Source organism: Pseudopodoces humilis, chromosome 7 (assembly GCF_049639895.1).
Source record: "Pseudopodoces humilis isolate 2021_Gansu_Grassland_sample_001 chromosome 7, ASM4963989v1, whole genome shotgun sequence".
Taxonomy (NCBI): Eukaryota; Metazoa; Chordata; class Aves; order Passeriformes; family Paridae; genus Pseudopodoces; species Pseudopodoces humilis.
The window spans coordinates 30510162-30526359 of NC_142206.1; the positions used below are offsets into that span (position 1 = coordinate 30510162).

General features: G+C 36.5%; 1 protein-coding gene across 8 annotated transcripts in view; it reads right to left on the reverse strand.

Moving 5' to 3' along the window:
* Positions 1–16198, reverse strand: part of GPHN (gephyrin) — a 277217-nt gene that overhangs the window by 45089 nt on the left and 215930 nt on the right. For all 8 annotated transcript variants that reach the window (XM_088057855.1, XM_005520351.3, XM_088057857.1 and 5 more), the window contains 2 exons: positions 6113–6155; positions 2740–2877 (listed from right to left, as the gene is read on the reverse strand). In XM_088057855.1, the coding sequence (XP_087913981.1) occupies positions 2740–2877; positions 6113–6155 (181 nt within the window). The remainder of the gene's footprint in view (positions 1–2739; positions 2878–6112; positions 6156–16198) is intronic.

Sequence of the window (16198 nt, forward strand, 5' to 3'; positions counted from 1 at the left end):
TCTTGCACTGGGATGTGATGGGTTTTGTAAATACTGCCCGGGTAGCACTTCAGTGTGAATGAAAAGTCAATGCTACCAAAACAATCAGTCAGACTCTTGGACTAGACTAGAATAAATGTGCTGTTCTCTGACTTAAGCTTATAAAATGCAGATTGCTTCTGCATTTTAGTTTCAGAAGAATGATCATAATCATGCTGTCTACAAACTTAGCCTTATGTGCCCATGGAGCTATACTCAGGTAACTGCATTTATTTGGAATAAAAGCCTAGCTGGGGGCTTCATACCAGATATTGATGATGACAGGTGAGAAATACGTTTCAGATGCCTTTGGTTTGTGACACTTTTGTAAAATGCTTTAGGACTGTCCATTTTTTTTTAAATGTGAAAGAGGTTAAATGATCTATGCAGCCACTGAGCAACATACCAGCATGAAAGTCACGTTTCAAAACATAACTTTAATGATCCTCTCCCTTATAGTCGGAGAGAGTAGATAGATCTGAGAGACTACAGCATACCTTGACTTAATCAAGAATAAAATCAGGACTGTACTGGGTATTTGTACAGAACAGCATTCAGTAGCTTTATTTACAAGGATGAATGCAATGAAATACGCTTAGTTTTAACTAAATCAGGTTAAATTAATTAGGCAATTAACACTCCTGGAATTTTGCACATTTCACTTTCCTTGGGGAGAAACTGTGCTCCTGAAAGATAGTTTACAGAAGCTCAGTGGCAATTCTAGACACAAAATCACAAAGAAAACCAAGACAGCACAATAGTGCTTTTCTAAATACATCTTCAGATGTCCAGAACAGAATTTTTACAATTTTCTGAAATTAGATGTATATTACAAAAAAACCCCAATAAACAAACCTGTAACTAATTTAAAAAATGGTTATTAATTCATTGCATTCTTCAAAATTAACGTTTTTTATCAAACACATAACTGTGTGTACATGCACACACAAACACATATGTCTATACCAAAAAATTCCATGTATTTGTCTGTATAACATTATGGTGATCGCTTAAGAACTTCAGGAAATGCATTTCTGTCTTGAGATTTGTATCTGTAGATTAGGATAATTGAATTTACAGTATCACCGACACAAGCACGTCCTTTAGGCTGTCTCTTATAGGCTCTATCCTGAAATTTCATACTATATACTTGGAAATCTTACAGTGCTAAAATAAGTGTATACTACTTGAAAAACAAATTGCAAGATAAAATTTTGCACTACAGTGCAAAAATATGAAGGAACTGTTGGTATAATTATGTGAACATTGAATCAAGAATCTGTCTCTGAACCTACTAATGCTACCATCGATCTAACACTTGTGTTTTGGGTGAGATGGAAGAGGGTCAAAACTAAAGTGACTCAGCAGACTCAGTTCATTATTTTTGAAAGAACAAGAGTGCCAGGAATAACAACACATATGTTCTGAACTTAGAATCAAAACTTCTTTTATTCAATGAAGAATAATAATCCTACAGTACCTTAACTGTATCTGACATACCAAAATAAATATATGATGTGCTTATTTTTCAGGGAGGCAGATGCCAGTCTTTCATCCTTTATTTCAGGAGTTCAGGGTTGAATACATAGCATTTGTTTGGACTGAATGTACCCAACACCACAGCTCATCATATTGTTTACAAAGGGCTGTCTTAGAGGAGACATTTAACTGACAGCTACCCAAAAAGGCCCAAAAATAGTTATGCTCAGGCATTTATGCCTTAGTGCCTTCTAATCTGCACACCATTATGAAAGTGCAGGGTGTACTATGCATATTCCTTGTTGATCCAGTATTGCTGCTGTTCTAAATGCAGCATAAGGACCATTTTCTCAGAAATCCTGCTGCCAAGGCACAGGGGAGCACTGAACTTGGTGTACAACTAAATGCACAGGTGTGATATTACATACATTCTGCTAAATCAGTATGCAATATGAAGACATCTTGAAGGCTTCTGGCAGCACACAGATTTGGCAAAGAACATGAAAACTTTGAACTGTTGAATGAAAACTTCTGTCCAAGCCAGAAGACCGAATATTCCATTCACGAACCATTCATGTCTCTCTGCTGTCTGTAGCATACCAATGTCTTAACGTTTTTGTCTTTCAAGGTTTATGGTTCCACAATCTCTTTGCTCACCACCTAACTCTTGGACGATCTGGAAGAACCCCTGGAAGAGGTTTCTGCTTCCCTACCTAGTTTAGGTTTACTTGTCAGCATATTTCCTGTCATGGTTTTGTTATGTGCTGAGACCATTCTCCCAGATAACCCCTAGGCCTGATGTAAGGAACAGCAGAAGCTAGCGAGGCACCTAATAGACATTACGAACAGTATTTCAGGAAGGAGGATAGTTTAGCTGAAAAAACATGAGTGGTGCCTTGCTAATTCCTTTTAGGGCCAGAAAATCACTTCATCTATCCCTACTTATTCATGAGTATAGATACAGTCACAAAGTCACAAAGTCTGGTATTTTGCTCACTGTTTGGTGCTTTTGAAGACAACCTCACCACATAAATCAAAACCAGTTACTCTCTACAAAGTTTCTATAGATCAAACATTAAAAGGAAGTAATTTCAGAAAATGATCATGTAGTGGTAGAAAAGAAAAGGAATTGTATTTATGTGAAGATGAGGAAAATTCTGGAATTTAATTAGAAACTGGAAAAAGAGACTGAGATGAACTATAATCACCCTCATGCTCACAAAGAATCCAACTTAATAATACCTCTGTAATTGATGATTTCTGTTCCAAGCACTGGGGTCATCTCCAGAACTGTGATGAAGGCCTTGTCCATAGATGTCAATGGGAATGGTGACATGCGATGTCTTCTTGCTACCTTGGTAATGTCAACAGCACTGTGACCTGCAATGAGAAAGAACAAGTTCAAGTGTGCTACAGTGAGCAGATTTGTGTAGTGATGTTCATTTAAACCACTTTACTGAAACTAATCTGGCACTTTGGAGCAAATTAAATTAGTTATCACTATTGAGCTCTCATGTCCAACACTGGGAAGACACTGTATTCAACTAGAATCAAGAGAGTGTATATCCTTATCTATAATGAAGAGCATACCAGAAGTCTTGATGAGCATGAAAAGATTGGTTAATCTAAAACAGCAGCCCTTCCAGGTGATGGAGTAATTTACACTGAGCATGACAATCTGAGACTAATTCTGTTCTATGAACTCAGGACAATTCACTGCATTCTGTTCCACACAAACACAACTCAACATGCCGTGTGCACAGATACAGTGCAACAATGGACACTGTGCCAGTGAGCCTACAATCCAAGAGTGAGATGGCAGTCAAAAGGTTTGAAAGGAACATCTAGAGAGCACAATGAAGCCACCGGGCAGTCCAGCCAGCAGACACTGTCTCCAGCTAGTGGGCATCCTACCCATTGTCAAGGTTTTGTCGTCACCATAGCAAAATGTCATTTCAATGTATGATTGGAATGGAGGCAGTAGGACGACTTAAGGAAAGCTTGTTTTTCCTAGGTGTGAGGCCCAGGTAGGGAGAAAATATGACAGAAGTTGATTGAAAATGAAGCCAACAGCATGTTTGATTTCATGATAATTACTGAGAGATTAAACAAGGGGACAACAAGCTTTGAAGGATTTTACAAGTGAAGATAAGCAACTGAAGAGAGAACTATTGCAGGAATACATAAACAAGAGTAACAGATATAAACCAAAAGCTTAGGACAATTACAATTGCAGAGTAACTTGAAAGGGTTTTCCTAGAACAAAAAGGTATTTACGAGAGCCAAAGGGGATGATGTTCTATATGTGATATGTAATGATATTCCTAAATAACATAAATTACAGTACAGAAACTAATTTTAATGACACGTTTTGCTTTGAAGTCACTACATAAATATCTCATTTGATGCTGCACATGCCTTCAGATTCTGGAAAAAAACAGATTATTGCTTGAAGTATAGTCTTCTAATAAAAAGCTAGTAAAAAATGGCAGAACAATTACGCAGTCTAAGTCCTTCCTTCAGAAGAGGAGGTTTCTTAATTAATCTATATACACAATACTTGTTCAGCACTAACACACGCTTGCCTTTTTATGTGAGAGACTGTTCGCTAATTATTTTTTACTATTAACACAGTAACTACCTTTCAGAGGAAGAAGTAGAGACAAGTAAAACTGCCCATCTAATTCTTCCATGAATGATTCTGGAAGAAATTATTTGAATAATCTCTTTGTACTTACTTAGAAGATAGCATGATGAAAAAAGCAGGCACTGTGAATTTGTCTAGCACAAATAATTTCTAATTAACTTAATTCTTTTCCTTAAGATAGCAGTTGGCATTTTGAGGAAGAGAGAAACAGCTGATGAGACATTTTCTAAATATATTAAGACTTTGCAAACTCTTAAACCTAACTTTCTCATAAGAAAACTAGGGAGAAATGATCCAAATTAAACTATTTTAAGATAAAAGTGTAACAAATGGAAAAACTGCATTCCTGGTTTTAACAACGGGGATCTCCCTAGCAAGGTTACATTTCCAGTTATTATGCCTGGGTTTTGTTCACAACATCATTAAAGAGGAAAAGGAAAGCATTTGTGAAATACAGTTAAACTTCCCATACCCGCCTCTGCATGGAGAAGGAAACCCTTCTCTAGCAGCACTGTTATTCCTGCAGGTCCAGCAGATTGCACACAATACATGCTGAAAAATTTTCCTGATGTTTTAAGTTGGAAAATATGAAGGAAGATGCTAAGAAAAAATACATCACAGCAATGAAAGCTGAGGGAATTGTGTGGCAGTGAACAACCTTTACGATATTGCCACTAGATGCTTTTACTGCTTCTAGCAGTAATTTCACTATTACTTAAAACTCACTGTTAGCTACTGCAGAAACTCACATTTCACCCCTTTAAACCTTAAAAAGTGATAGAATTTGCAGGTTTTGAATGCTTTGAATGGTCCCCAGAGAACAACTTTCAGATTCACAAGTCTGTCCCTAATGCATGTCATTTGCTTATGTCAAAGGTTCTGTTAAAATCTTCTGAGAAATGCCTTCTCCAACACAGACCTTTTGAAAATAGATAAAATTCCCTAATCTCTGACATCTTTTTTCCAACACTAAAAGTAACACTCATTATTTCTGCAAGAAAAGCCAAGAAGGTTTAACACTAGCATGAATAACCATAAAGAAGAAAGAAGGAAAGATGCTGGTGTAACTACTAACCTTTCTCTCTCCCACTTCTTCCTACATACAAATGCTAACTCTTCTATTAGAGGTATCACTGATTTAAATAGAGCCAGAGACAAACAAATGATTTTTTTAAACTGTATAATTACTAAATAGTACTTTGATTACAAGCAAATGACATTAAACAACTCCTCAGACTTTACCAAGTTATCTTTCACTAATGTGGAATGTCAGGTCTAAAAATAACTACTTAACATTAAGCTGCATTTTGTACGACAAAATAATCCTCTAGCTTTGAAGCAGCCAATTCAATTGGTTGCATAGGGTAGAAAATTCTTGACAGCCTGCTCTTTTACCACCAAAACAACTTCCTAGTCCTGTCATTATACATATATATATATACACACACACACATATGGTGGATCAAATTTTAGACTAGAAAAGATTCCCACAACACAAAGAAAAATAATTGTGCAAATTAAACTAGACATCATCTGGATCAAATGTGAATTCTTAACCTATGCATTTTTTGGTTTGGTTGTATGTAATCCAACATTCAAATTAATGGTGAAGTATGAAAATAAAAATAATGTATATTCAAGTTGAGATTTTCCATTTTTATTGTCTTTGAGCGTTAATTCTTGCCCATAAAGGCTGCACACACATGATGACTTAAAACAAAACATCACAAACAACAAAGACCTCCACGTCATCAGAAAAACAACTTGGAAGAATAAATTAAAAGGTGACTCTCCATTAATATATGAACACTTTGAGCTATTTACAGTTTTACCTTTGGACTGGATTTCACTCTCTTAAGTTATTAAATTTCTGCTGCAAACTCATTTAATCCCACTCTCTGATCTATCACTTGCTGTTCTCTGAGTAGTCTTATTTCCTCAATCGAGCTACAAAGTTTCTGCACTTACTTGCTCTGAGGATGTTCTCCTTGCTGCTGCACCTAGACTGGACCTGCAGAGAGAGCACAGAGTCTATGAGCTACAGAAGTTAACAAGAATGCAAAATACAGAGATAAAATGGGCAAGCTCCTGGGATCTAAGACAGAGGCTATACATATTTTCAGCAGCATTCTTACATATTTTGCATGAGGTAAGTATATTTAAGCAGAAGGGTAGTAGTTGATGATCAGAATCTGATACAAGCAACTTGATTCCACACCCCTTCCATAAGAAACAAGATGGCCTAAGGACAGTAAGTGAGAAAAAATCAAAGAACAGTGCTTAAAATTATGTGTTAAGCTTCAACAGAAAATCCACATCTTCTTATACAGCTGTAATTACAGTAGCTCTGAATCTAGATCCTGTTGGATGATTAGACAGATTACTAACGAAAGTATATGACCCAATTTAAAATTCTATTGCTGATATTTTCAAGTATTGAGAGTTTAAAATATTAACTTTCAATTATGTTGATTCTGAAGATGTTTTATGAGAATTCTTCACAATTGTATAAGTGACACACAGCTGTATAAATGGCTCCTGGATGGAGCTGATAAATTTACTCTGCTGTTCCTATCTGGTTAAAAAAAATGTTGTGTTCACTATGAATTTTGTAGTGGAATTCTACTTTAAAAAGCAACTGTGTGAGAATGACATGTTTCTCAGCAAACCCTCTTCCCTGATGCTTAGCTACCACTGTGCTATTCCAGATAAATTGATCTGACTACAGGGAAATTGGACACTTGCATTGGTCTAATATTCTGGTAACATCGGATATTTACAATTCTGTTTACCATACAGATTTAAAAAAGAATTGGTTTTTATTTTAAAGAGTATCAGCCTTGTAAACACAACACAGTTTAAATTTTATCTGTAGGGAAGCATCAATTCTTGTTAGTTCTCAGGTTTGGAAAGACAGCACCATGTACAATAACCCTGAAGTTGCAAGTTTTCAGATGGACTACTGTCAGGCCAGAAGACTGAACTGTCAGCACTTGAATAAAAAGCATTTTGTGTGGACAAAACCCCAGCTAAAGTAAACTTCACAGGAAGACAAATGTCTGAGACAGTAAGAACTGAATTCCTGTCTTTTTTACTTTATTGACAAAGATATTTTAAATTTCAATGAGAATACTAATAAAGTAAGTGTGCACATGTAGCAGAAGAAGTGGAATAGCACAGGTGATGCTGAGGGTGTAATTTCCCAGCAAAACATCTGTCTCTGCTGCAAAAGCAAAGGACTCAATCCAGATTATCTTTCAGACCTCGCTCTTCACTTCCAGTCACAGAAAATTTGCCTAGGAAGTGAATATATATGATCTAACAACTGGTAAAGAATTATATACCCCCAGCTGCTCAAAAGCTGTCTTCACAAAGGAGCAACCATTTAAGGCTGAAACAAACCGTGCCCCAGCTTCTAAACCTCTTTCTTCTGGTCCACAGCAGCTTGCCCCAAATAGATAGTCACATAAAAAAACTGGATTCTACAGCGCAACACAATCTACTTATTGTAATGGAATAACTTATGGAAAGTAATGTTGCAACTTAGAGTGGGTTATGGTGTCCTTCCCTGAAAAAAACTCTTGTTTAACAAAAACAAACAGAAAAACCCCACACCCTCCCCCCTTCCCACCAAAAATACTATACAAGGAAACTGCAAACAAAATATTAATGATGCCCAAATTTGGCCCAGAGTTGTTTTACCAGATTTCAAAGGCATAAAATGAACTCTCTTTGAAAGAAGTAAATATTTACCTATAATTTACCAAAGGACAATTCTGGACCAAAAAAGGTGGTATAATGGCAGGAAAGAAAACACAAAAGAAAGAGAAGCACAGTTTGAGAGGGAGAGAGAAGCAGGATGGATGTGGCAAGGCAGAAGATGGTGAATGCAAAATGAGACATGGGCCTATGTGTGTAAGACTACTGTTTAATATGGAAGAGGCTCTCTTATTTCTCACTGAAAAACATGAAAAGAGAAAATGAGGAATGGACCTGCTGCAAAATAACCAAGCGATTCAGCAACTGTGGAATGAAATTCAGTGAGATAACACAGTCCTAAAGAAAAAGGCAAAAAACCAAAAATACAAAACACAAACATTTGAAACAATCTACTAAAACAAACTAAGTAAAATATGTGATCCAAAGGACACAGATAAAAGCTACTAGAGAAGGAGGAAAAATGTTAGCAGACAAAGACAGTGCTAAAGAAGTAAAATGGAAGTCAAGAGAGAGTCTTTCAACAAAGTGGAGGAACAGAAGGAGCCCAAACCCATAGCGCAAAGCAATGTTTGCGAATGGAAAACAGCTCCTTTGAGCAGTAATAGTTACTCTCGAGTTGTAGCCTCTATTCCTCCTCAGTTCATCTTTAAGCCCTTCCAACCTATAGTGGAGCTAGTGTATGGACAAAAACAAGAGATTTATAATGAACAGAGCAGCTGAGATTTGCAGATCAAATCTTCTTATATAAAAAACGTGCTGACAAAGTTTTGCTCTTAAAGTGTCCAAATGACAATGGTAACAAAAGACAGCTGGCTTCAACATACAGCCTCTTACAGGTCATTTTTTTAATTCTGTGCACACAGAGGACTTCATATTTACTTTTTGATTTCTTACACCCAGCCTAAAGTTTCCATGTCATCACTCACCTGATGGGCAACATATGCAGTATGAGAAATAATTTGCTTCCCACAAATTTTAAAAGCAGCTGTGGAAGAGGAATCCATGATAATAAAATAAAAGGCTTGATCAGCTAGACTTGATCGTTTCCCAACCTATGCTCACAGCTGCAGAATACAAACCATGGTTTAACATAACTGACATCAAAATTAGCTATTACATAATACTTCTGTTTAATATGAATCACACATTTTTATCCTAAATGTTATTTTTAATCAAAACTCCAGGAAAATGATTTTGAATAAAACCCACCAGTTTCCTAACACATACAGTTTTGGCAGCAATGGAGCTTTTTATAAATAGGGTCATGTGCTTTAAGTGTCTTTTAAAATATTCATTATTTGCATGTTTTACTACTTTGTTATTTGTGACATTTATAAAAAACCTGTATTCTTTTCACAGCTACTGTTAACTGAGGAATCCATGCTACATTGCATGTAGTACCATGACTGACTGGGGAGAGTTATTATTAGGAGAATTTACTGTAATTCTTATTCACAGGTAGTTACAGAAATAACCTATGGCTGTCTTTTCCTTCACAGGGAAAATATAGATTTATTGTTTGTCCATTCTACAGCCTCTTGGCTCACAATCTATCTTGGCAGAAGATACACTGGGCTACCAGCCAGTACCATTCCCCTGCATAGTTCAGACAGAACGTAACGAAACCCAAAGCATTCAGTTCACATTACTCCGTATTTTAAGAAAACTGGATTTTATGTTCTTGAAAATGTAACTTCATCATGCTGGAACACAGAGTAAGCTTTCTCCCAGAGGCTGAAGTAGTAAATAGAATGTGAAATAAAGTACTTAAAAATAAATAAAGGGAATGGTAAAAATAAAGAGTCCTGCAGGAACTTCTATCTGTCATGATAGGTCTGAAAAACAAAATCAGTGACTGTACTAAATTGGATTAATTTAAATTTACATAATATGTTTTGCTGCAAATAAAAATCAGTCTAAAAAAATCAAGAAAAATAGAGAAAAACACAAAGAAAAGTTCATGCTACAAGTGAAAAATTCATGTGAAAAATAATGAAAAAAGAAAACTGAGAAACCCTTTAACGCTCTATCATGACTGTTAGGAATTGTTAGAGAAATTACTTACCTTTTTAAAGTCATAACAAGATTAGCACAGAGTATTAAGTCAGCTCTTCATTATGGGAGGTACAATTAAAAGCCATTGGTTATAATAAAACAAATTGCTAGACGAAGATGAAGAGTTTCCAGCCCAATATGAAAAGCTAACTTTCACGGGAGTACATTTTAACTCAATATTACAACATGAAGAACAATTCAGAACAGTGACATCAAAACATGAATTACCACCAACAGAAAGAGCCCATTTCTCAGGAACACAGAGCCTGCAGGAGGCTGACCCATAACCATTAGCACTTATGGGAAAGCACATTGCTCCACTCTGAGAAAAGCATGCAGAACGTGGAACCACCAGCAGAAACCCAAACATAGGCAGACACAGAGGACTAAGGTACAGCAGAGGGAATGAACTCGCCAAGCTGTAATGAAGGAAGCAGGGTAAGCAAAGCACAGCAGCTGTTAACAATTTCAGAACCGTGTTCTCACTCTCCCCAACACCAGGCAGGCCTGTTGAGGAGGTATTGCACACCTGCTGCACTTGCTCCTGGTGAGAAAGTGCAGAACTCATGCAGCCTCCTTAAAACTTCAGCAGCTTTATGAGGACAAGGTATCTGCTGTGATGTGGGAAAGTATGCTGCTGCTGCTTTTGTTCTGCATGTGATTTATTAGTAATTTCATGACCTGAGGTCTGGACCATATACACCGTACTCGTGCCATTTGAATGGTCTCTGGAATATCTGCCTGCTTTAAACAAATTTCAATCACATGTGATCTGATTTATAACTGTAGGAGTTTGCACAGTGTCTTCTGCCTAAAATACCTTCTTATCCTCTAAGAGTGCAACATACATTATCCAGTGTCTCTAAATAAACAGATAAGAGAAAACTAAACCATGAATAACAATGTCTCAAGCTGCTCTGATAATACTTATAAAAACTGATTTTGGTGTGGTGTTCTAAGCAATATCCGTAAGGTTAAACTAGGAGCAAATTAAAAAATGCAGTGAAATACAATGTTGATTTCATTAAAAGAACTGTGTTAAATCTATCCTGAGGAACAGAGAGAATAGCTTTGATTTAATTCATATGGAATATAAAAATAAAATTATTATAAAAACATTCACAAGAATGGCTTGGGTTGGAAGGGACCTTAAAGATTGTCTAGTTAAAAAAAAAAAGTGTATCTGGAATTGTGTACTTCACAAAACATTCAATAAAGTTTGTGAGGATTAAAAAATCCTATTACAACATGCAGTATTCCAATTTCAGGAATCAATTCTTATTCAAACAACACTTTTACACTGAGCTGAACACACAAGGTCTTAAGAGAATGCTTAACGGCCATCTGAATTAGGACTAAAGTCAGTTCAAAACAACAGAATAATTTTTTCTAATTATACTGAGACCACTTCTGAAATGGAAGGAAAAGTGAGCATAAGGAATTTGAAAGCAGTAGACATTACGCATTAACACAATTTTTAAAACAAGCACGCTGATGGTGGGATTCAGCTCACCAAAATTTAAATATGAGTAATAAATAATATGGTATTCCACACAAGAAATCTCTCTTTTGGAGCCAGTGCGAAGAAATAAACAGAAAATTATTTCAAGCCAGAATAATTTTAGGAGCAGACTTTTACAACTTATTAAGTGTTATACTTGGTAGATTAGACACTGAACAAAAGTAAATTTTAAATATTGAATATGTCTTCATCCATATATTACTGAGCTCTCTTTTCTGAGTTTTTTTCTAATCACCTACACTTTACATAGAGATTTACTGAATTTTGATAATTGTTTCCCAGTAGACTATGAACACACATATGGAATTCTATGGTCAGATTATGGTTCATCCTAACTACTATTCAAACAGGACAGTGGAGGTGGATCGATGAATACACCATAGAAACATAAGGGTGGTTCCTTTTACAGGAACAGTATTAAAAAAAAAAAAGTATTATCCAGTATTTCAAACAATATGGGATGAAAAGGCAGAAGGCAGTTTTCTTAGATTAGTCACCTCTCAACATAAACTGACATTGTCCTGGAGGTAAAATCAACACATTTATTTATTCCAGAAGATGATTCAAAGAAATCTTACATGCCAACTAAAATTGCAAGCTCAACACCTCACAATGAGAAAACAGGAAGAATATGATATGTGATATATACAGAAAAAAAAATGAGACAAAAGAGCAAACCACAGTAAGCTAACAAAAAAGTCAACTGGCTACTACAAACTGGCAGTATAAGCTTCATAGCTGAGAATTGAAAGAAGCAAAGAGGGATTTCTTCTCTTCAGAGTAGTTTTAATTAGATGTTTGCCTTTGTATGAAAAAAATATGAGATGCATTTTGTGTTCTCAGGAGGAGATAATGCTGTATGAGTAACCCTGGAAAGATGGCACGTTTTGGTGATATTTTAGGGGTGGTTCAGAGCTTATTCAAGATCATACTGCTATTTGTTCAGAGAAGCTGCAATAATTATAATACCCAAATATGAAGAGATCAGGTATCTTGTATAAGCTAAAGCCAATATTAAATAAGTCATAAACATTATTGCCAAATTTGTGCACAAACTCCAACAGGTATTTCTAACCTGTGCTATCAAAATTCAAGTAGGATTTGTAAGACACAAAAAATCTCTAGAAACACTTCACTTGAAAAAAATAAAACGTTCTACTACTTGTGTTACTAACTGTGAACAAGACCTTTTACTTGTTTGAATGAAAATCTTGAACATTCTCCAAATGCCCTGGAAATAGTCTCCAGTTTGAGAAGTAGATAGCGTAAACAAAAGCAGAGAAAGTTGTAGTTCCTATGAGGTACAAGGGCAAAAAAAATTTCTGTTATCCTTTTTGTTTGCCACAGAAATGGTATTTACTTGCCTATTTTCATATGATTTCATACCCTGGCAATCTGACTGAGAAACCACTTAGCCTTATGAGTATGCATTAGATGTCTGAGTTACATTCTATCTGACCAGCGTTAGAACTTTTTGAACTCCTTGTCCCAGATTAACCAGCTTTTTAAGCTGTTTTCAGTCTGATACATGAGTGATGTATAGAAATTCTTGTCTTCAAGCACTCCATAAATTACTCTCTAACCCTTGACTTGTATAATTGACATTTAAAAGCTTCATTTTAATTACAAGTATTTTGTTTTTCAATGAAATTTCAGTTATTTCCACATTATTTCTTTACCCAGCAACAGCCAATTTCCATGCAGCATTAAAAATGAAATATCTATATTACTGCAAAAAACAAAAAAAAAGGAAACTATTTTTATTGAATTGCATGACCCTTAAAATAAAATTTTAAAGTAATTTTTTTATTCATATGTAGTCAAGTAAAATTGGCAAGTTTAAGTGAAACAACATTTAGGACAGATCAATGTTATGTGGGCAACTCATTTTTCCTTTGACACGAAGGCATTGTAATTTCATCATAATTACTTTCAGCAGGGATTCTGCATAAGACAAGATAAGGCTACTTCATTTTAATCTCCCTGCTCAACTAGTTTCATATTTTACTTACTAAACATGATTCAGACTGTCTGCTAAATGGGTAATTATTTAATTCTTTATAGATTTCTCTGTTTGGCTCGGTTCTACTAAATTTTTGCAAAATCTTTGTGAAGCAGAGGGATGACTTGATTTTAGATGGGAAACTGAGACCCAAAGACATTTAGACTAAATGTAACCTGACATGTCTACAGTTGAATTGTAGAGATTAGATCCTCAGTTGCCATTTATTTCAACTGTATTTAGAATGTCCAGCATAGAATCACAAAATGGTTTGCATTGGAAAGGACCTTAAAGGTCATCCAGTTCTAACCCCTGCTATGGGCAGGGATACCTTCCAGTAGACCAGGTTGCCCAGAGCCCCATCCTACTCCAAACACTTCCAGGGATGGGACAACCACAACTTCTCTGGACAACCTGTCCAGTGCCTCACTACCCTTAACATCTAATGTGAACCTGCCCTCTTTCAGCTTAAAGCCATTTCCCCATGTCCTATCACTACATACACCTGTAAAAAGTCTCTTTTCAGCTCTCTTGTAGTCCCCTTCAGCTACTGGAAGGCTGCAAAGGTCTTTCTGGAGCCTACTGCTCTCCAGGCTGAACAGCCCAAACTCTCTCAGCCTGTCTTCACAGGACAGGTGCTCCAGCCATGGAATCATCTCATGGCCTCTTCTGGACTCACTCCAACAGGTCCATGTCCATGTCCTTCCTGTGCTGGGACCCCAGAGCTGGATGCAGGGTTCCAGGTGGGATCTCACCAGAGCAGAGGGGCAGAATCCCCTTCCTCACCCTTCTGCCCAGGCTGCTTTGGATGCAGCCCAGGATACAATTGGCTTTCTGGGCTGGGAGTGCACATTGCCAGCAGTGGCACGACGTCAAAATCACACAGTCTGTCTCAAGAAGGACACACAGAAAATGGATACTCCTGAAAGTGGTGCAAGAAGTTTTTCTAGCAAGAAAAATCAAGTCAGCACAAATGTGGAGACAGAAAATGTGACAGAGGTTTCCTCGGCACCCATTCAGACCTTCCTGCTACAGAACCACACTTTCTGTTCCAGAAGCAAAAGGTATGGAGTCGCCATTCACCACACCTGCTACTGCTGGGAAACACAATTCCGTTTTCTTAATGTCTAGTCATTGTCAGCATCTGAATAAATGTTGGTGGGGAATTGGGAGAGGCATGTTTGGAATTTTTAGCCTTACTGTTTCTGCTCCTATCTGCCTCTAGGCCTACAGACCTCTATCTCTTTGGTCCAAGGTCTGTGGAGTGAAAATGCCTCTCCTCCACTGAAGTTAGAATGAGTCTGACTCCAACTTGTAGGCTAACAAAGCTTACAATTCCCATTTCATGCTTACAATCAGCTTCCTGGAAGCTGACCACACAGGTAAAGGAACATAAACACATGTAAACAGGAACAAAGCAATTAAAACTTACTAACTCTCTTCTGTGACTTTGTGGCTTCAGAAGTCACCGATCAAATGAGCAGTGAACCTTCAGGCCCAAAGAGTCAGCAACACCCACCACACAATTTCTTATATTTTTTAAAGCATCTTTAAAGTTAAATTTCACCTTTTTCTTGGTGTTTACCAGAAATTTTGGTTGGAGATTTTTAGAGTTGTTATCCTTCTAAAGTGAATGGTTGGACTACTTTTTTAACTATATGAGCAGGAACAAAACAGGTTTCCCCATGTAGTATGATCATAATTTCTGCACTAGCATAACTTCAAAGAAGCTGATTTTAGTTAAGCTTAATATTTTTATTTGAGCTAGGAAAATTAAATCTGAAGTGCTTCAATTACAAGAGCCAAAACTAGTAAAAACAGATAACAATAATCTTATATCTGGTGTATATTGTAGTCTCTCATGTATACGATATTCAGTCAAAACCTCAGACTTGTACACTTTAAAGTATAAAAATAAATAAAGCTCTTTAAAGTTTAAGATTCAAACTAGGGAGCACCAACTGTAAGAAAAATAAATCTTCATTTCATTAATCTGAGTAGTAAATGTCAGACAGTGAACTTACTGTATGAACTATATGTACTGAAGAGCTAGATTTCTGCCTTTGAGCTGAGACAGAAACACAGACTATATTCCTCTGAGGAGAATACTTAAAGTGAAATCAGAATGGTCTTGGATGAATAACATGACGATTTTGGAGTGTTCATAAGCTATAGAAAGGAGAGGCTGGGACTGAACGAATTTTGCACTAAAAACTATTGTTATACCCAAGTTAGAAATAATTTTTAAAAGTAACCAGAGATGCAAGTGAAGAAACAGGATTTGCATTTCAGATTTTGCTTTGAGCCTCAAAGTCTCAACAGGATAAATTGAGGATAATTCCTTTAGTACTGTATTGAATTTGGCAGTCTGGATTGCAAGGTCCAGCACAACAGCAATCACCAGGCTCTCCACAGCAGTTATGCACTTGAGAACACAATAGTAATTTGGCTGGGCTTGTAGCAACACTGAATTTTCATCTCAAAGATGAGAAAGGGAAATAGAAAATACTGTGAATAAGGACATTCATTCTGCCCTCCAGTTCTTAAAAAAAAAGACTTCATGGCAATACTGCTTAGCAAAATAAGTTGTTTCTGTGTTAAAAGCAGCATTTGAAAAATGGGAAAAACAGGAAGATAACTTAGGGAGCACTCATAGGAACCCACTGACATTTGAGCTGTGCATTACTGATACTGACATTGCTCTGAGTATCTAACTTGATTGCCATGTACTTAAACAGACTACCCACTAGAGATA